Below are 20,645 nucleotides of genomic sequence, written 5' to 3'. Positions count from 1 at the left end.
AAAGACACATATGTGTGTATACATGGGTTAGGGTTAGGGTTATGTGTCTCTCCTGTATGTCTCTCTCCCACTGTGTTTTGTTCATTCCTATGCATACTCTACCTGTACGTGAGTTCTAAATTCTGCCTGGGTGACAGTGGACAAGGAAAGCCAGATAAAGTTATTCCACTATTTCTGATATCTTTCAGTGTCAGAGACAGTGTCTGTATAATAGAAAAATAATAAGCTCATTAAGAGGGCTAAACAGCTGTTAGTTTATCTGCAAAGATCTGCTGTAGTAGCAGTTCTGGAGAACTGTCCCATTTATGGGACTGGTATCATGTCCCATATACACTGTTGTATTGCAAAGGCCACAGCCAGAGCTAGAGCAGAGTCCTTTGGTTGTTTCCCTCTGTGCTATTTGGGAAGAGGTACAGCTGCCTGGGAGGAGAGGAGGTACAGTGCCACAGCTGTAGAGTTAGTGGGTTTGTGTATTGGATGTGCCAGTGGGTGGTTGTAGAGGTGTATCTGTGCTATGTGTTTTTATCTCTGTGTAAATGTTTTATTAAATCCCTAGACACACAGAAAGCCCCTCAGCTGGGAAGTGCTGAACCTAGCAGAGTACTCTGGAAATGCAGAAATGTATTTGAGCCAGGCTCTTTACCTTCTCTATACTGACCATTGTTGGAGAGAGGTTACTTTCTAGGACAGACTCCTGGCTTGAGTCTGTCTGTCCATTCTTATGCTTTCTTCCTCTACTTTGCTGCGATGTGCTTCGGCTTTTAATTATATGGGGATCTTTTTTTTCTTTTTTTTTTCAGTCTTCTGAAGGAAAATAGGTAGTGCCAAAGAGTTATTGGGAGAAAGACCTTGTATAAATCAGCAGGGTGGCTATGAATATAATAAATGTTTTAGTGCACTTTTCTGTCTTAACTAAGTTGACATACTGTCCAGTAAATGTCTACTGCCTCTGCAGTTTTCATTCTGACACTCTGCGTCAATAATGAGCTGGATTTACAGAGAAATGAATCATGTAGTAGAAGAGGTGCAGATCCATGCAAAGAAGCTGTGGATGAAATAATATGTCACCATTCAAAGCCCACGTTTAATAATAAAAGACTTGTTTTTCCCTGAAGACAAGTTTAGTGAGAAAAGTAACAGAAAAAAGTTCCTCTTACATCTGAAAATAAATATGCATTTTGTTCTGAGAGCTCTGGATTCTTCTCAGGACCCAGAGTTAATCACTAACAGAGAAATCCTGGAGGAAGAGTTAATTTCAATTTCTACAAGCACAGGAGTGCATGGTTTGAAGGAGTGATGTCAAGCCAATGCTCTAATTCAGCAGTGGGTAATCAGAAACCATTTGAAATGTCCCAAATCTATGAATTACACTGCAGTTGTTCCCTGCTAGCATAAAGATAAAAGAAGTGTAAGTTAACCTCAGTGTTCCTACTGCTCAGGATCCAGGGCAATAGAAGAGAAGCATGGAAGAGCTGGTACTGCTGCTGCCAGCAATCTGTACTGCCTCGGCGCCTGCTGGGGGAAGCAGAGTCCACTTCTGCAGCGAGGGGATTACCAGAAGCACCCCTCAGAAACAGGTCTCAGCCAAAAACTCATCTGCAGAGACTGGAATTACTCCCTTAGCCACAATGGTCCCAGACACACAGAACTAGCAAAAGCAGAGGTTTGCAAGGCCAAAGCATTAGACTCTCTCATACCAAAAGCTCTACTGGAAGTTGCAATCCCATTGATACCACTGTCACTTTGGTCTGCTGCTTTACTGACTCACATTCATCAGACAGGTAGGAATCATACCTGACCTTTTATTAACACAGTCCAGATTTGTGTTTCTTGATATGCAGATGTGCTATATATTAAGAATTGTGCTTTTCAATGCCAAATCAAAACTAAAATTCTTTTCAATAAGTAGTAGGGGCAGCGGGGTTTGTATGTGTGTGCATGTGTGGTGTGTCACTTGCAGATGCCTTGGAAGAGAGCATGCAGGAAGCTGAGCAGGGCACTTCATCATTTCTGCACAGTCAATACTAAGCTGGGCTTAGTAAGTTTCCATGAACAGGAGGAAAGTCTTTATGCCAGCTTCTCTCAGAAGCGCAGACATGACAGTGAGGATGACTTGGGGGTGCCTCATTCAAATCAGGATCTTCAGTCCCCATCACTATCCTGGTATAACCATCTACATGCCCTCTCTTTCAAGAAACTGAGCACATCTCATTTGGTTTTCATTCTGTACAGCTGTTGGCCATGAGGCCATTTCTGTGTCGTTGCCTGGTGGTTACAGCTCTGGAGGAATGAACCTTGTCTCAGTTCTTACCTTTACTTAAGACAGCTTTTCACCTTGCAGGAGAACACCTAATTATGAGGATCTTGTTCTAGGTAGGGTATAGTTTCTACATTTTACAGTAGATATTTACATGTCTAGGGAGTAAAATATAAGAACATTTCTGGAAGTGGGTACTGGAGACCCAGACTATTTTTTCCCAAAGGAAAAGCCTAATTGCTCCTCCCAAATATTAAGTTGAAGAGGTTGCACAACTTTTCTGTTTCTGTAGTCTATTAATCCTGCACTCTTTTCTGCATGACAGCAGATCTTTAAAAAGGGATGCAGAGTGCTTAGTGGCCAGAACAGATCCTGAAATGAGGTAGCTGCAGACTGTTTTGTTTGTGCTTAGGAAGGCATCAAGCCTGACTCCTTCTGTGTGACTGATCTGCCCAGTGAACTATTATGTAAAAGGAAATACAAGCTCTTCCCCATCTGCTCCTTAAATGAAGGTAGGCAACCAATTCCCTCAGGCACAGCCCAAGCCAAATGGTGTGTGCTGGGCATGTCCTGGGAATACTCACCCAGCTGAGCCCGGTAGAAATGTTTAAACATTTTGTTTTCTGATTCAGTTCTGGAATGAGTGTGAGCTGAGCTGCTCTTATCAAGGGTGGGGGGATTCTTCACCAGGCCGTGGACACAATTACAGGTCCCTGATTAACATAAAATAAAAAAGTGTGGCATTTCTTGACATACTTGACTAATAAAGGGCAGTTTTTAAAGTAACCATTTTAGATTGAAGTGTTTATATTCTACCTAGATCTTAATTCTGACATCCAAGTACATTACAATTTTGAAGTGACAGAACTCAGACAGTACAAAGTTCAAAACTGTTAAAGACATAAAACATTTTTGGATCCTGCATTTCTGGATCATCAAATTCTGCATTATGCAATGCAGGGTATATAGTATTTGGTTTTATTTATTTTGATAATTATTTTATGTAAAGTGAGCTTATGTGTCTAGAAATTTCCCAATTTTTATTTTGAAAAACTGCATTTTGTCTGTTTTTTAATATTGATTTTTATTAGAAACAACAGAAATTGCTTTCTTTTCAAGACCTCCTCAAACACAGTAAGTCATACTTTAACATTATGGTTCCAATACAAAATAATGAAATTCCAATGTAAGAAAACTATACAAAATGAGAGCTAGCAGGAAATTAATTCTTATTTTACTTCAATTTACTGGACTTTCAAAATTGTGGGTTTCTATACCAAATCATACGTGTCAGTGAGAGCATATGACCTTCCATCAGTCTCCTACCTGCTACATAGCAATGATAAGAAACACATCCTCACCTTTCTCTCAGTTCTGCTAGCACATCCTGCATTTTGTTTCCAGATTTGTTTTTCATTCTGATGTCTAGAGGACTGCTGAACATAAGGTTAAAAAAAAAAATGAACATAAGCAAATTTACAACGTAAATTTAGATAAAATGTTCCCCTAAGGGCTACCAGGAAATCAGGCTGCATGTCAGAGGAGGGAGAGGGAGTGGTGGGATCATGCTCATGAGCGGTAATGAATACAACAGATACAAACCTCCTCCTCAACCAAAGCAGTTAAGGCAAGTGACTGTGCTTATACAAACATTAAAAAGCTAAAAGAATGCAGACCCCAATTTTTTAAATCACATTTTTGGTCGGCAGGAAGTAAAAGCCTTGTTGTAGGTGTTCTGGTCTTCTGAGATTCAGTTCTGTTAGGGCTGCACTGGCCTAACTGCTGTACAGTATATTCTCTCAGTTCTTCACAGTAAACTCAATTGATAGTGGTGCTCTCTGAAATACTCCAGTACATCCCTGACAGTTTCACCAGCAAGTGTTTCCCAGACTGTTCTAGCCAGTATTTTACCTCTCTTAAAAGCATGGCCATTCTTCAGCAGCACCACCTACTGCCTTCTCAGAGTCCATTTTATCTTCAAGTCAAAAATAAAGAACTTAAACAGATCACAAGCACTAACTTATCAATCATCTGTCTTTCCAGTGCCAGGACAAACAGTATATCCTTTCATCCAGAGTTACTTATTATCTGTAAATATTAACTCTGCCAAGTTCTAAGAAACATACATGGAATTTTTTTTCAGAGGCTGAAAGTATACTCTTATTGTAATTCTAGTTCTCAGTTCTTGGCTTATTTCACACAAAAATTGTCCAGTTGTTTTTAAGTGTCTTGTCATTTCATCAGATGTCACATTTTTTTTCTTTATGGACATGAGATTCCTATAAGTGTGCATGGGATTTGAAGGAAAATTAAAAAGAAAAAGAATATGCTGTATTGGAATTTAACCTATTTAATAAGCATTGTAATGTTAGCCTACACCAAATATTATTGATTACCAAATTTTAATCTGTAGTTTTGCAATTTAGTCTTCAAATACTACCAAAAAAATTACCAAAATTTCTAAGCACTGAGGCTAGATATCAAAACCACATTTAATTAAATTTCTAAGACAACATACCAGATACGCTTCTTTTTGATAGTTGGATATGAACCCCCTCATGTTTCATAAATACAGCCCTGCAAACATATTTAAAATATTTATTTTGGTGATATTCATCAAGATTATTAAATGCGTTTGTATTGATCAGCCTTTGTACTTCCTTGCTTTAGCAAACAGCCTGGTTCAAACATTAGATCTACAACATAGTCTTGAGGAGGAAGCAGAAGCCCTTTGGGAGAGTATTCAACCAATTTAACTTCATTCCAACATCTGTTATACTTGCCACGAACTAAACTACAGCCAATGCCGATTCGGTCTGCTATCACCTAAAAAAGAAAGAAAAAGTAGTTAATTGTAGTTCATTCATGTAGCTTCTGTGATATACAGCAAGGCCCAGTGATGCTTAAGAAAACAAAACCAACACCTGGAAGGCCTAGAACTTTCTTGAAACATACTTTATAAATTTCTCAAGTGTTCCAAACTTCAAACCTTTATTGTTGGTTTTGCATAGAAGGTGTAGCCTTTTAAATGTTATTTCTCACATATCCTATGCACAGCATGAAAAACATTCATTTTAACTCTTTTCAAACACTGATATGGTTATCAGCCAGTCCTTCAGATCTCAAATGAAGAGCAACACCCACAGTACCCAGCAATGTTTTTTGTCTACTTGGAAGACCTCTGAATAACATTTTGAAGTATATTCAAGCAACGAGGCATAGGCACACTGCACACATATAGCTAGTATGAAATATTAAGTGTAAAAAGGTAACATTTTTATCAGTGTAAGTTCAGGACTGTTGCTTCACTCTGAAGCACACTCCTTGCTTTTCAGCCCTGGAAATGTGGGAAGCAATGAAATGCGAGGCAAGTGTCTGCTAGATGAAACACCTGCCCTTCCTCTGGGCTGCACTATCACAGACAGACCTATAATGGTTTCCAGCTACCAAACTGCTTTTTCAACACACATCTGCTGTGAAGGAATGAAATCCTGGAAGATTTTTAACTTGTTACAAATGGATAGATACCCATTGCTTAGAGTGCTGTGGCTTTAAGAGAGATGATCTGTCCCTGCAGAATTTTCTTAGGACAGTGGAGCAGAATTAATTCACACCCTCAGAATGTCACAAAATAAGTTGGAAACTTTATCTTCCTATGGATACCATAAATTTAGGGTTGTACACTTTCTCCTGCATACTCTTTCCTAGGTTCTTCCTTCTTAATGTACTAGGCTCTTGATTCTCTGTTTCTTTCCATTCAAGAAAGAGAAAAATCCAGACAAGGAAAAAGGATGGGACAGATAACCAAGTTGCACCAATACATCCTCATACGAAGACAGAAGAAATAAAACTTCCCAGTTTCTTCTAAGAAACTAGAACATAGAAGCTGTTATATACTATCACAGAGTACTGGATAGACACCAAATAAAAAATTGTCTCAACAAGTTTACATTTGCAGCATGGAAAAAGAAGGAAGCTGCATAATTCAATATTTTGCAGTTTACAGAAAATGTAAAATGTTTTGACTCCAAATCAAATACTTTGGCTTTTTGCCATTTATCAAGTATTCTGCTGATATCACTTAAGACAATTTAATGACAACAAGAATGTTTACAGAAAGAAGCGATGCTGGCTTTCATTCACTGGGAAATCAACTTTGCTGTCGAAAAATTATGAAACTGTATACAAAAGATTTTACATGAATATAAATAATGTATCAAACTGTTGCAAATATACTTTAGCTTATCAATTTAACAACAATATGTTATGTGTCAAAATAAATGATAATGTACCTTGAAAAGTAAAGCTCTGTGATAGAATGTCCCTCTTTTGATTGTCCCGATAGGCACAATGTTGCTTTTCAGGTCAAATTCTATTTCACTCATGTCAAGTTCCCAGCAGAAATTATGTAGTTCCTCTTTTTCAATAGTGCCACCCATCTTGTCTGCAACAAACCTGTGCCAAATGCATACTGGGATCAATCACATCTCTAATTCCTCTTGTATTTATAGCAAAAATGTAGCACAATAAACTGTATACAAGAAAGAAGTGAATAACCTTTAAGACTGCAATATTTTTTCTACTTTTGCTTAATTAATTTTTTTAATTTAGTAATTGGCATTTTAAACATGTTTACTGATAAATACAGATAACCATAACTCAGGTCATTCATATTTGTCACAGACCTAAACCAAGGTGCAAAAGCAGAGATTCTGGAGAGCTGTAGTATAGGCACAAAGTCATCAGAAGAAGTCATCAATAACAGTGTAATTACTGAAGAAGTAATTACAGAAGCTGATGGTCATGTTTACAGGTAACAGATTAGGTGAGTTACCTATTTCAGTTTCCAGACCTATAATTTGTTGGAAATAGTAATAAAGGCATGAGAATATGTATGACAAAAATAAAGCCATAGGAAATGATCCCAGCATAGAAAAGCAGCTGTATTCATTGAAGGTACTTATCTTCTACGTGTGCTTTCTTATATTGAAGCCAGTATTTTGGGCGTGAGCAGTATTTATCCATTTAAACAAATGGCTCAGAAACAGAAACAGATCAGAACTCACTGTCAGTGCAAGCTCTGCCGAAAGCATGTCTTTTGGGGGACTGTGCACAGGACCAAGCCCTGGTTTCAAAGTCTCCCCATACACAAACACACACACACCCACACACACACACACCCCCATGCACACACACACCCCTTCCTCTCACCTGTGCAGGTCACTGTATGTAAGGGGACCTTTGTTCCCCTCAGTGTCTCAGCCACAGGCACAAGTGTTATTGAGGTCTCTTACTCTGGACAAGATGTTACAGAGCTGACATGAAAATCACAAGCCATTGCTTCCAACAGGGAGCTAAAACCTTCATCCTGTCCTCTGCAGAAGCAGTAAATGTGTTCCTCTGCCCAGCACAAGCAAGGCAACCTCCAAGGCCTGACTTTTCAAAATTTAGAGTTGAGGAAGCTTTGGTTGCAATAGCATGGGCACAGGGAGCTATCACCAAGCGTGTCAGACAGGGTATATTGAAGCTGGGAATTACTGGGTGAAGCTGAGAAAGTGTGGGGCAGCGCAGCAGCCCCTTGCGCTGTGTGTGCCCATGGCCAGCCCTCATTAAAAGAGAGCAAGGCTGCCCCAGCCAGTGTGCTCACCACCACACAAAGGTGTGCTCTGTGTTTGTTCCAAAGGAGACGTCCAGCATTTCTCATGTCCCCTCATCTAGCCTGACATCCTCCCCAGTGAGCACAGGAGGAACTCCAGCCAGGCTGCCAGGCTGCTGAGGGATGCTGCAGCTGCCTTCTCCCCCACTCTCTATTCAACACATGCTATTCAGGCAGGTGCCTGAAATGGAACACAGACAGAAAAATCCCCACAGAAAACATTCTGCTTAAATTTCCCATGATTGTTTCACTGGGTTGTACGTCTGCAAGTATTTCTCTGGTGTGTTAGAAGAGCAGATTTATAAGAGAATTTTATGGATTCCACCTTGAGGAAGGCAGCATGATTTATACACAGCTGGATAGTTAAGGATGAATATCTGTCCTGTCAAATTCTGCAATCAATGGAAAATTCATTCCTCATATCACATTAGATGACTTCATTAAAAATGAGAGTTAGTAAAAGTAACAAATTTTGTGAAAGTAAGTGGGATCTGATGCCAAACTCTCCAGATTCAGGAAGCAGCCTGGAAACTGCTAAGATATAAAGGTTAAACTATGGAGAAGATGAAAACAGACACACTGCTTGGAGGTGACAGTGATTGGTGCCCAGGCTGAGCAGTCAGTGTAACCAATGAATCACACATTGATACTAACAGTCTGTACATGCACTATTGCAATATTCTGGCACTATTAAATCATCAGGATGTTAATTACAAGAGCACTTAAAAGTTGTATTAGAAAACTTGTATTATGCTTTTGGCTCAATAGAAAACAAAACACAATAGAGCTGCTGTCCCAAGGGGTTCCAAAACCAAGCAGGCAGGAAAGATGGTAGGAGAACTGACATGATACATGTCACTTGCAACCATCTTGACTATTAGGTTTGGGTTCTAACCATGTTTTTAGGCTTTGCAAAACCTGGAACTCTGGGGCTTCTTGATTATGTAGATGCTATATGCAGCTGATGTGTTCGCTGGAAAGAATCAGTAGAGATGTATAAATGTGAAAAATAACCTGAAATTGTCTATGAGAATATTTTTTTAAATGAAAAATTGATACTCTTTTGTTGCAAGTGATACTTTATTTTAAAATATATTAAATTAATTGCAACAAAATTAGAAACAAGAAGCTTAAAATCTAAATATGTCAGCAGTCTGGAATCCAAAGCTGATTTGGATTCTACTTAAGCACGAGAAAAATAACTATTTTGAAAAAGTTGACTTTGGATAAGAAAACAGTTATTTTACCAATTCAGCTTATGGAATATGATTTGGTACTCACTGTGCAAGAGCCACAACCTGTTCCCGGGTAGAAGTTAGTGGTAGAATTGTTTTGGAAGCATCATTAATGTAATCCAGTAAAATGAAGTCAGGTGGTGGTAGCCAGTGGGGATTTTCTAGCTTTATTTCCTCCAGAATTGTAGGTGTAATTCGAGCAACTTCTTTTGGTTTTTCCTCCTCTTTTTTCCCTTTCCCTTTTCTTACATAGAAAAAAAAAATATACACTTATCTAGAGTACTGCATTCTCTAAAGTTCAAATTCAAACACATTAGTTCTCCAACAGGACATTTAGACAAATTGACTAGGGAGAGGTGGAAGGTAGGAGGCATCTTTTCTCTTGATAACAAATGTCCAAAATCTACAAAGCTGTAGAGAACACTTGTGGAACATGCCCACAGGAGGTGGTTAGGAGCAAATGCCACTAGCTCTATATTAACATTGTTGTCAATTCTCATTTTATTTTTAGTTAATGGCTCTGATATGCCTTTCCCATGTATGGATTATATAGAGGAGGAGACACTTACTTACCTACTATATACATATAGGGCATATTTTAAGTTATGGTTTAGTTTTGTATGGATATGAACTAAAAACCACAAACTCCAATGATTTTTTACTGCATAAAAATCTGGTCTTCAAATAAAGGAAAAATGGTATCAAAAGCACAGCTGAAATCTTGACAGGACTTTTTAAAAGACATCCTCTGTACTTGCAAGTTCAGGTACTTCAAGCATTATGCAAATTACAGCATGGCTTGTCAGAGAAAGATTTTACAACAATTCTGTGTTTTTGCTGACTCTTTTTCCATGCTCATGCTTCATATTTTCCTAATGCTCAGGATCTGAAAAATGACTATGACCCTAAACAGGCATCTTAAGCACCCAGCAGAAGTATAAATGAAATTACTGTTCAGCTTAAATTAAATACTGTGCTTTTCACAAGTTATGCAGCAACTATAAAATCATTATCTTACCAGAGGTATTAGTAAGGTCTATACAATCAGACAGTTTAGGATCTTTCATTTGTGGGAACACATGAAACTAGTGTTTTGTAAGCATTGTGTCTTTTTTCAGTGTAGATCCTGAAAATTTTTACTGTGAAATACAACAAAACTTCTTTATTTCATTTTACAGTTCTGGCTCATTTTTTAAAATCTGCAATACTTCTGGTGATCTTGGAAGGAAACAGAAAAAAAAGAAATAAAGGACTGCTAGAGTACATGGCTCCAAGACACACTATCATTATTGCATACTCTTCAAATTATTCTTAAAATTTATACTATGAATAGCACTCAAGATGGAAGGCATTGAACAAAGCAAAAGGGCATACATCATTATCAGCAGTTGAATTCAAGCAATTTGTCTTCAGAATACTTTGCAAACTTTTCTTTAACCTATTGAGATTTACCATATTCACGAAGAGCCCTTTAAATAGGTGTCACAAAGCACATTATTTTAGAATGGTAACCAATTAAGATTTAATCTTAAAATTATAAAAAATTCACCACCCTCTTAAATAAACTGTTCTGGTTATTAATTACACTTATGCTTGGAAAAAAGCAGACAAACAGTTTTCTTTATCTAATTTGACTCTATCTAACTATAGCCAGAGAACCTTATAATGCTGGGTTAAATAGCTATCTACTTATCAATTTATTCATTTATACATTATGGTTAAAAATACTGTGTTTAAAAAAATCTTGAAATATTCCCAACTCTCTGGTGTCCAGTTTAGGAGGTTTCCAAGAGAACATTTACAAATGCTGTAATTCTTGCTTCTCCGCCATTTTCCCTTCTTCCCCTTCTTCCCTTCTATCCTTCCAGTACTTTCTTTTCTTTATGAGAAGTGCACCATTAAATTACAGTGCTATAGGAGAATTTGTTTCCTATTCCTATCCATTCAAATTATTCTAGAATCACACTTATACTCTCCCTTTCCAATTTTCAGGAACAAAACACCTGAGAGAGGTAGGTTTGAACAGTGATTTGTTTGGATTTTTTGCTGCTGCTTATTTCTCTCAGGTATGACTATGTTGTGTTCCTTGGTGGAATAGCTGATTTAAGGTTGTCTTTCACACTTGTCTCTTACTCCTCAACTCTTCAGTTCATCATATCTGTCTAATCCTTATCTCATAAGGAACTGTGGAGCTGCTGTCTTACAGCTCAGTGCTATAAAATAACCAGTAACCTCTACAGGAGACTTCTACTGCCCTTTTTTCTTGCCCTCTTTTTTAATCCCAATTTTCTTGCCAGTGGGAATTGTGACATCAGAAAAAAATCACTCTCATTTCTCAGACCTGTCTTCCTAGTCGTGAGACTACTTGCTGTGAAAGCAGAGGAATATTGCAAAGGAGAGCTCATGGCGCTTTAATAGTCTCCAAGCTGTTTCTGATTCTTTGCAACTTTAGTACAAGAGTCCAACAGGTCACCAGAGCATCAGCTGGAGGAAGAAGGCAGCCAATACAATATTCTACCATCAAAAAGCAGCCATGACACCTATGTTCTTTCCCATTTTGCATAGCTTAAATGCCCTGGTTCTCTTTTGAAAAGGAGCAAATGAGCATTGGGGAGTGCTTCCTTAAATGCAGTATGGAAACATAGGAGGGAATAAATATACATTTATTAGTCTACATTCAATACAATCTTTTAGCCCAGCCAATGTGCATATCAGATACGAAACTGCCTGATTAAAAATGTTGCTGTCAATGAAAATATATGTCAAACTATCAACTAGGCACTTCCTCACATCTAATTCAAACATTTCCAGCAGACAATTACAACTGCCCTTTCTCTTGGCTTTCAGCTATGGTTTATATAAAGCAGTATCACTTTTTCAAAACAATGGTTTTAAACAGTGTTCAGTAGCACTTTGCAAAACGCTGATGAACAGAAACATATGATCAAAGGAAAAAATACGTAGGAAAAAGTCTAAGCATGTTTGAGACTTGGAGTCAGCTACTGACCTTCAAGTAACTCCCATATATCTCAGAAATTAATAATAATAATGATTTATGAATTATGGATTCAAAATGAATGACAATGGGGTTATAAATCATAGAGCTTGATCATGACATTCAAAAGCAATTATTTCATACTTGAAGAAAGGAGTCCTTGTACCCCTGCAAGGTTTACTATGGGAAATTCAGTCAGGTATTTATTTTTTTCCTAAAGAAAATTTTTTGCTTTTCAAAGGAGTTATGGTTGCAGACAGAGCAGTCATTTACTCTGTAAGTGATATAAATTACATTAGAAAGCAACTATCCAAGTGTATCCTCATCACCACTGTAATAAACAAATATATTATCTTGTCAGAAGAGGTCTCCCAGCTCCTGAGACTATACAAAATGGTCTATGACTCTAGAGCATCTTCCAAGGTGAAGGAACTCCCCAGTGGAGCAGAGAAAAAATAACTGGGACTCAGTATCTCCTCTTGCCTCTGCTCCCTTTGACTAAACTGGCAGAGGCACAGGGGGTCATGAGCAGGGCATGTAGGGCAGCGGGAGGACCTGGGAGGGGGCAGAAACTGGAACAGGTACTCAAGCTGCTGTATCTACTCTGGTGCATCCTGAAACAGGAACCTTCCACAATGTAATTCATACAATCCATTTCAGGTATCTACTATAAAATTATTTAAACTGAATTTCAGAAGTGCTGGCAGTCCAAATGGGAATATCTGCCTTTTAAGTCAACAACTTTTGGACAGACTAGTCTGACAGTTTGGGTCCTGATTTAAGTCAAAACCTCAAACATTCACAGTCAGTGGCTATTATCTGCCAGTAATTTGCATGTCTGTTCTAAAAAAATTGATATAATTCAAACATATTCAAATATAACTCAAAGTATAGTACTTTAAGCCTTTTTCTCTAGTGCTGCTTTTGCTGAGTGAACACCATTGTCCAGGTAACTTCTGATTTTCCTCAATTGGAGATACCACTGAATTATTGAGATCAAAAGCAGGTTTCAGTTTTGTCTTGATTTTCCCACTGCACATTTCATTTCTCAAGTGCAGATGCAATCATACACAGAAATATACAAGCAGTGTCAGAAATCAGCCATTACCTCTGTCAATAAAACACCTGTACAGACAGTAGGGTATCAGTTCAAGAACGAGCTCCTCAATAAAAATTGGAAACACTGTATACATCAGCTCCTTCAACAGACACACCATTTCTCCTTTTTCTCCAACCCTGCAGCACTCAGCATTTCCATCACTGACTAGAACTCACAGCCCTTAGCCACTGCCAAGGCTCCCTTTACCATAAAGAAAGGAAAATTAGGAAGTCAGGCCTGGGACCCACAGAAACCAGCATGATAAATAGTCACCTCACTAAGTTAGCTAACAAAAAAGCCAAGGACAGTTGTAGGTTGTATCACATTCCTATCAAGGACTAGAGACCATTCCACTAATGGCAAGGAGGCTCCATTTGGACTGCTTTTGGATTCCCCTGGAATCAGGCATGTATACCTGCCTTCTGCAGAAGGCACTGTTGTGGTCATGATTATGCTGCTGTTTTACAGGAAGGACAGATGGGAAACCATGTCTTAGTTTCCTTGCAAAGGAACAAACTACAGGTCAATTATTTTATATTGACAAGGACTAAAAGCCTGGTCATGGTGAGAGTGAGGAGAGTTAAGTACCTGAACAGCTCAAGTAAAACACCCTGTTCATTACACCTCATCGTTAGTGATCAGCTACAACAAACCTCAAAGAGACTACTGAACCCCAAATATCTTGTGGTCAGCTCTCTGCAGGTGTGAGGGACAGACTCAAATCCTCTTTCTGTAAAAGAAGGAAATTAATTTTCCATTACAAGAGTAGAGGTTCTGATCTACTTGGTATGAAGAGACAGACTGCAGCACTGTACCCGGTGTATTGTATGGATCAAGACAAGTGCTGCAAGAGTGAAGCATTTTTAGGCTAGTTGCCTAAAAATCAGGACAGCTCTGAGCACACCCTTCTCAGCTTTTAGTCATCTGTCAACTGCACTGGAAGAGATTTAATCTTGAAATAAGGAGGCATGTAGGCAGTGTAGGAAAATTTTATGGGTTTAGGTTCTAAACTGAGAAGGAACTTCTACTGTAATTTCCCTGTGTCTTGGTTGTTAAGTTAAATAACAGTATTTCACTGCTTCCAAGGGATAATGAAGAAAAAAAAAGAGCAAATAAGTGTGAGCTGCTCAAATACAGCATGGGAAGAGAGGAAGAATAATCACGAAGATAGACAAAGGAATATTACTGCAAATAGGAGATGAAAGAAAGACTCCAAAAATATAGAAATATAGAAATATAGAAATATAGAAATATAGAAAGAAAGACTCCAAAAACATTGTGTTTAGGCATTTGTACTCCATTCAGAAACTATCTGTCACTATTTTCTCAGAATTCTATTTCTAGTGTTATAGCAATATCACAACATCGGCAACTAGTAAATCTGAGAACCATACCTTGATTTTTCTTTGCTGCTTCTTCCTGAAACAGATGGTGATACTTCTTGTACTTCTACAGCGCTGAAACAGAATAAGATATTTTTGCATTCGTTTGCAGAGTTAATATTTGCATGTGAAGCTATGAAAATGGAGTTTGGATTTAGGTGGTATATAAGTGAAAGAAATAACATAACTACTAATAAACCAGACATTAATTCAGGGATCAAAAATGAAGTATGGAATCACAGAATGACAGAATATGCTGAGTTGGAAGGGACCCATCAAGATCATCATATCCAACTCCTGGCTCTGCACAGAACCATCCCCAAGAGTCATGCCATGTGCCTGAAAACATTGTCCAAATCCTTCTAGAACTCTGTATGGCTGGTGCTGTGATCACTTCCCTGGGGACTTGTTCCAGTGCTCAGCCATCCTCTGGGGAAAGAACCTATTCCTAATATCCAACCTAAACTTCCCCTGACACAACCTCAGGCCATTCCCTCAGGTCCTGTCCCTGGTCACCACAGAGATCAGTGCCTGACCCTCCTCTTCCCCTCATGAGGAAGCTGTAGATTGCCATGAGATCTCCTCTCAGTCTCCTCCAGGCTGAACAGACCAAGTGACTTCAGTCACTCCTCAAAGAGCTTCCCCTCAAGGCCCTTCACCATCCCCATGGCCCTCCTTAAATGGTGTCAAATAGTTTAATATTTTTCTTACACTGTGGCACTCAAAACTGCCCCCAGCACTTGAGGTGAGGCTGCCTCAGCTCAGAGCAGAGCAGGACAATGCCCTCCCTTGCCCTGCTGGCCATACTGTGCCTGATGCCCCCCAGGACAGGGTTGGCCTGCCTGGCTGCCAGGGCACTGCTGGTTCATGTTCAGCTTGCCATGGACCAGGACCCCCAGGTCCCTTTCCATGGCTTTGCTCTCCAGCCTCTCATTCCCCAGTCTGTCTGTACATCCAGGGTTGCCCCATCCCAGGTGCAGAATCCAGGACTTTCCCTTGTTGAGCCTCAGTGGCTGGTGATTGCTCAGCCCTCTGATTTGTGGAGGTCTCTGTGGGGCCTGTCTGCCTTCGAGGGAGTGAACAGCTCCTGCCAGTTTTGTATCGTCTGTGAACTTGCTTAGTGTCCCTTCCAGTCCTGGTCCCAGTCACTGATGAAGCTGTTGAAGAGCACAGGGCCGAGGATGGGGCCCTGTGGAGCCCCACTAGTGACAGGTCACCAGTCTGATGTCACTCCATTCTCTGGAGCCCTTTGTGCCTGACCCATGATCCAGCTGCTCACCCATCACATGATGTGTTTATTCAGCTCTGAGCTGGACATCTTGTGCAGAAGGACTCTGTGAGAGACAGCATTGAAAGCTTTACTGAAATCCAAAAATCTCGTTACATCAACTGGTTCCCCTTGATCAGCCCCATGGGTTACCTTGTCACAAAAGGAAATTAGGTTGGATAAGCAGGACTTTCCTCTCATGAAGTTGTCTTGGCTGTGACCAATGACTGTGTTGGCTCTAAGGTGTTCTTCAATACATGCCAGAATAATCTTTTCCATAACTTAACCAGGCACTGGTGAAGCGAAACTAACAGGCCTGTAGTTTCTGGGATACTTCTTTACACACTGCTTGAAAATCAGGACATTCACCCAGTCAGCTGGGACTTCTCTGTATTCCCAAGACTGCTCAAAAATCATTGAGAGAGGTTATACAATAACATTGTCCAGCTCTTTAGGATTCCTGAATGAATCCCACCAGGCCCAGGTAGATTTGTAGGGATCCAGCCAGAGCAGCAGATCCTGCACAATTTCAGGGTTGACTGGGAGTTGATCATTCTTGCAGTCATGGTTCTCCAGTTCAGGGCACCCTTGGTCCATCATGCTTGTTGAAGACAGAGGCAAAGAATGTGTTAAACACCTCTGCCTTGTGTCTGTCCCTATTTGTGAGGAGACTATTCTCATCCTGTAATGGGATGTTGTTTTTACACTGCCTGTTGCCATTAATACATTTGAAAAAACTCTTTTTCTTGTCCCCCACAGTTCTGGCTGGCTTCAACTCCAGCCAAACTTTGGCCACATGAATTTTCTCCCTACAGTGGCTCTGTGTTTTTTCCATGTCACTGACCTTGCTTCCACTGGGCATACACCTTCCTTTTTTGCCTTATTTTTAAGAGAAGATTCCTGCTCAACCAAGATGGCCTTCTGCCTTGTATGCTTGACTTCTGACATTTAGGAATTGCCTGCTCCTGTGCCCTTAGGAGTTAATGTTTAAAAAGCGACCAACACTGATGGATGCCAGCATCTGCAAAAGCTTTTTTCCCAGGGGATCTTACTCACTAATTCCCTGAGCAGTCTGAGGTCTGCTCTCCTCAGGTCCAGAGTCGAGATTTTTGCATTTTTCCTTCTGTTAACAGAGATTTTAAACTTGATCTCTTCGTGGTCACTGTGGCCAAAATGGCTTCCAATCTCCACTTGCTCACAAGATCCACCCTGTTGACAAGAAGTAGATCAAGGAGGGCACCATTCCAAGGCTGTTTCATAAAGTTGTCATTCAGGTTTTTAGGAATCTTCTGGCCTGGGTTGTACCAGCTGTGTGATGCTCCCAGTTAATTTCTGGCAAGTTGAAGCCTCCCACAGGGACGAGGGCAGTTGACTTGGAAGAGTCCCTTAGCTCTTTAAGAATATTCATCATTGTCCTGTCCAGGAGGTCTGTAGTGGACTCCCATGATGGCATCTGCATTATTTGTTTGTCCCTTGATTCTAATCCAGAGGATCTCACCTGTGCCACTGGCAGCTGTGAGCTCCATACATTCTACCCCTTCTGTTCCATACAGGGCCCCCTCTGCACCTCTCTGCCCTGTCTGTCCCTCCTGAAGAGCCTGGAACCATCCAACAGGGCACTCCAGGCACAGGACCCATCCCACCAGGTTTTGTTTCTGCAGCAATGTCAAATCTCTGGGACTGGGCCAAAGCCTGGGTTCCCCTTGTTTGTCCCTCTTGCTGGCTGCATTCGTGGGGACACACTTCAGGTGTGGTACGTTGTAGCCAACACCTCCTGAGGCAGATTGAGGGATCCTGTTAGTGCTCCTTTCCTCAGGTACTGACACCCCATCCCATCACTCATCACTTCCAACCTGGCTTTATCTCTTTCTCTCTCCCAGGCTGGTTTAAAGCTCTGTCAGTGAGCCCTGCCGGTTCTTGTGCTAGAGCTCTTTTTCTTCTGAGAATGCCCAATGATGAACACAAAAGCAACTGGGGAGTAAGGCTGCTGCCAATGTGCAAAAGCAAGAAGCTGTATCAAAGTCAAAGAATGAAGACCCGATAGTTAAAGACAGCTCGAGGGATCAACAAAGAGCGTGGAAGTCTAATTTGTCACAGATATTCCCAGACTTTATGGTGTCATATACAAGCTTAAAAGGGAAGCTAATGATACTGTAACCTAAATACGTGATGTGTTGACAGAGAAGAAGTTTTTGGACTTGCAAAATGTTGGTGGAGCGATCTTTGATCTGTGAGACTGTTTACAGGAAATGGCTCCCAGTTAAACAAGCCCAATACCAATTTCCTGCATTCAAATCTAAGAAGATTTGTTAGGCTGGCTTCAACTTAAACAGAGAAGAAATGCACACAGGTTCTTTATCAAGCCTGAGAGCTTAATGCTTGGCTTTGTCCTACCCCTTGGAATGATGTGCTTAAAATTCCATGCATTTGTCTGTACAGGAGGACCATCAAATCATAGCTTTCACTGTCAAATGTTGACATTCAGCTCAGATGACATAATTATTACAGCAGATGACAAGTTTTGTTGTAGCTAATAAAACACTGGGTGTCCCTTCATCAGGAATCAAAGAGAGTTAAATGAGTCTTCAAGGCTAAGATAAATAAAGCAACTCAACTGAATAAGCTATTTTCCAAGTTCTTATTTTGTAAAATACGAATATTTTGCCTCATAGGACATAAAAGCACTGCGCTAAGAATAAAAGACATGTCTCTATTTATATATGCATATGTGTGGATAGATAGATAGATAGATAGATAGATAGATAGATAGATAGAATAAAGTTTGTGCTGCAAAGAGTGAAAACCATTAAAAAGATGAGCTGTTACAACAAATACTAATAGATCTAACATGACTCACCTTTCTCGGGGTTTAGCATTAATGAAGATTATTGCCCGACGGTCAGTAAGCTCTTGCTTGCTTAGTTCTTCCAAAGACAAAAATTTCCCTCCATGTTTTACCTGCAAGAAAATTAGCATAAAATACAAGGTTTTCTGCTAAGTTAAAGATGCAGAGAAAAAAAAATCTATTTAAAAGACACCTAAACAGTAATTTAAAATTCCTAATCCTGAACCAAAGACAGTGTTGGAATTTATAAAGCTATTAGAAGTATCTGAAATTATTTTCCTCTCAATTTGAATTTTCTTAATCGATTTTTCTTAGAAAAGATTGTTTATAAATATTTTAGCTTGTAGTTATTGGTTTGAAGCATTCCAGACTGTTCCAGAATTAGGAAATGTTTCTGCCTCTGAAGGCTTTATGACATAGGATGTAATTTTCAAAAGCAACCAAGTGCTTTAGGAGCAGGTATTTCACTGATTGTCAGTAAGACTGGTATTTCTAAATTATCTGGGCATTTTGAAAAGTCCTTCTCAGATTTAATTGAGCACAGCACTAATAAGTGATACTGGAGTCAGACTTTATACACAAACCCTTCTTTTGTGAGAGAAAGGGTCATGACCAAGGTGAAAATATGAACTCTTTGCTTCCTTATGTAAAAATTAATAAACAAAATGTTTATAGGTCATACAATGTCAAGTTAGCATTAAGTATAGTGCAGGGAAAGAGACCACAAGAACTAAAGTTTGAGAAAGGATCTGGAAGGGTCTGAACAGCTTAGATAGGATTGCAAAGATCACAACTAAGAACACCATGAAGATTATTTCATCCATTAAGAAAGATAATCAAAAGAGATCTTTATAACAGCTGTGAAATTTCAGGACAGCAAAACAAAGTATTTTCTGTAGCCAGAATTTGGCTGTTGCTACAGTACTCTTTCGAAATTAAGAGGAAAATATTACTCTTTCTAAATAGAGTAATTTGTTTAGAATAGCTTACCTGACCACAATCATAGAATCCATTAGTAATGATATTACTAGGTGATAAATATCCCATCCGGCTGTATTTTTGGGAAAGATTATTATCAAGTAGCTTTTCCAGAGCAGCTTCGCTAAACTTATTTTTACGCTTTCTTGACAGATTAATTTCTTCTAGGATGTCTAAAGCACTGAAAAATAAAATACAAAGGCTAATTAATCATTAAATGCTATTTAAATGTTGTTATACAGCTCAGAGTTAGTTTTCAGCATTACCAAGGCCAAGATAGATTCACTTCCAAGTGCTGGCCCTGTGCCCTCTGGGCCAGCAAGGAGTGGCTGTGCTGCACAGAATTCCTTCTCTAGGGAAGGAAAACAGTGCTCAAAAGCAAAAGCAATGCTCAAAGGCAAAAGCAATTCCTTTAGGTAGTTTAATGCTACCTACAGAAATGCAGACAGAATGCCACTACCTTTTATCTAGAAGGATGTTATAGAGCACTATAGAGAACTTGGGAGAAAAACCATGTAAAAGGAATAATGATCAGAGCTGACCCTATGATACAGTCCAGGAAACCTCTCTCCCTCTCTCTCTTTTCAGCTGCAAGGCAATTTGCAGATTCAGTTGTGCATTATGCAATGTGTGAATCCTTCTCGTCTAGCACTGTTACAGTGTTTGGGGGAGCACAGCTGGCAGATATTTGCTAAACATGAACAAGCATGGAAACACAAGGAGTTGTATCAACACCACCAGAATGGCAGGATTTTTGCAGTATAGACATAGAAACAAATAGTAACATGGGGACATGGGAGGACAGGAATTAAATTTCCTGAGCTTTTTCTGGCGCTGAGATCCACAAATTGACAACTTTTGACCTGAAAAACTTAGGAAAACATCACTAAGAAAATAAAGGAAATTGAATCAGGAAAACATTGCATACTGC

General features: G+C 39.5%; 1 protein-coding gene across 1 annotated transcript in view; it reads right to left on the bottom strand.

The window, feature by feature from the left end:
* Positions 1–4,882: 4,882 nt before the first annotated feature.
* Positions 4,883–20,645, bottom strand: part of ARMC3 (armadillo repeat containing 3) — a gene marked incomplete at both ends in the record, with an annotated part of 50,383 nt that continues 34,620 nt past the window's right edge. Inside the window, 6 exons of the mRNA XM_084203267.1 lie at positions 4,883–5,083; positions 6,550–6,712; positions 9,195–9,392; positions 14,637–14,699; positions 18,749–18,849; positions 19,727–19,895. Of these exons, the coding sequence (XP_084059393.1) occupies positions 4,883–5,083; positions 6,550–6,712; positions 9,195–9,392; positions 14,637–14,699; positions 18,749–18,849; positions 19,727–19,895 (895 nt within the window). The remainder of the gene's footprint in view (positions 5,084–6,549; positions 6,713–9,194; positions 9,393–14,636; positions 14,700–18,748; positions 18,850–19,726; positions 19,896–20,645) is intronic.

The sequence above is a fragment of the Fringilla coelebs genome (assembly GCF_963513975.1).
Source record: "Fringilla coelebs genome assembly, chromosome: 1".
NCBI lineage: Eukaryota > Metazoa > Chordata > Aves > Passeriformes > Fringillidae > Fringilla > Fringilla coelebs.
The sequence above is the reverse complement of the archived record's forward strand: the minus strand, read 5'-3'. Positions and strand labels throughout refer to the sequence as shown.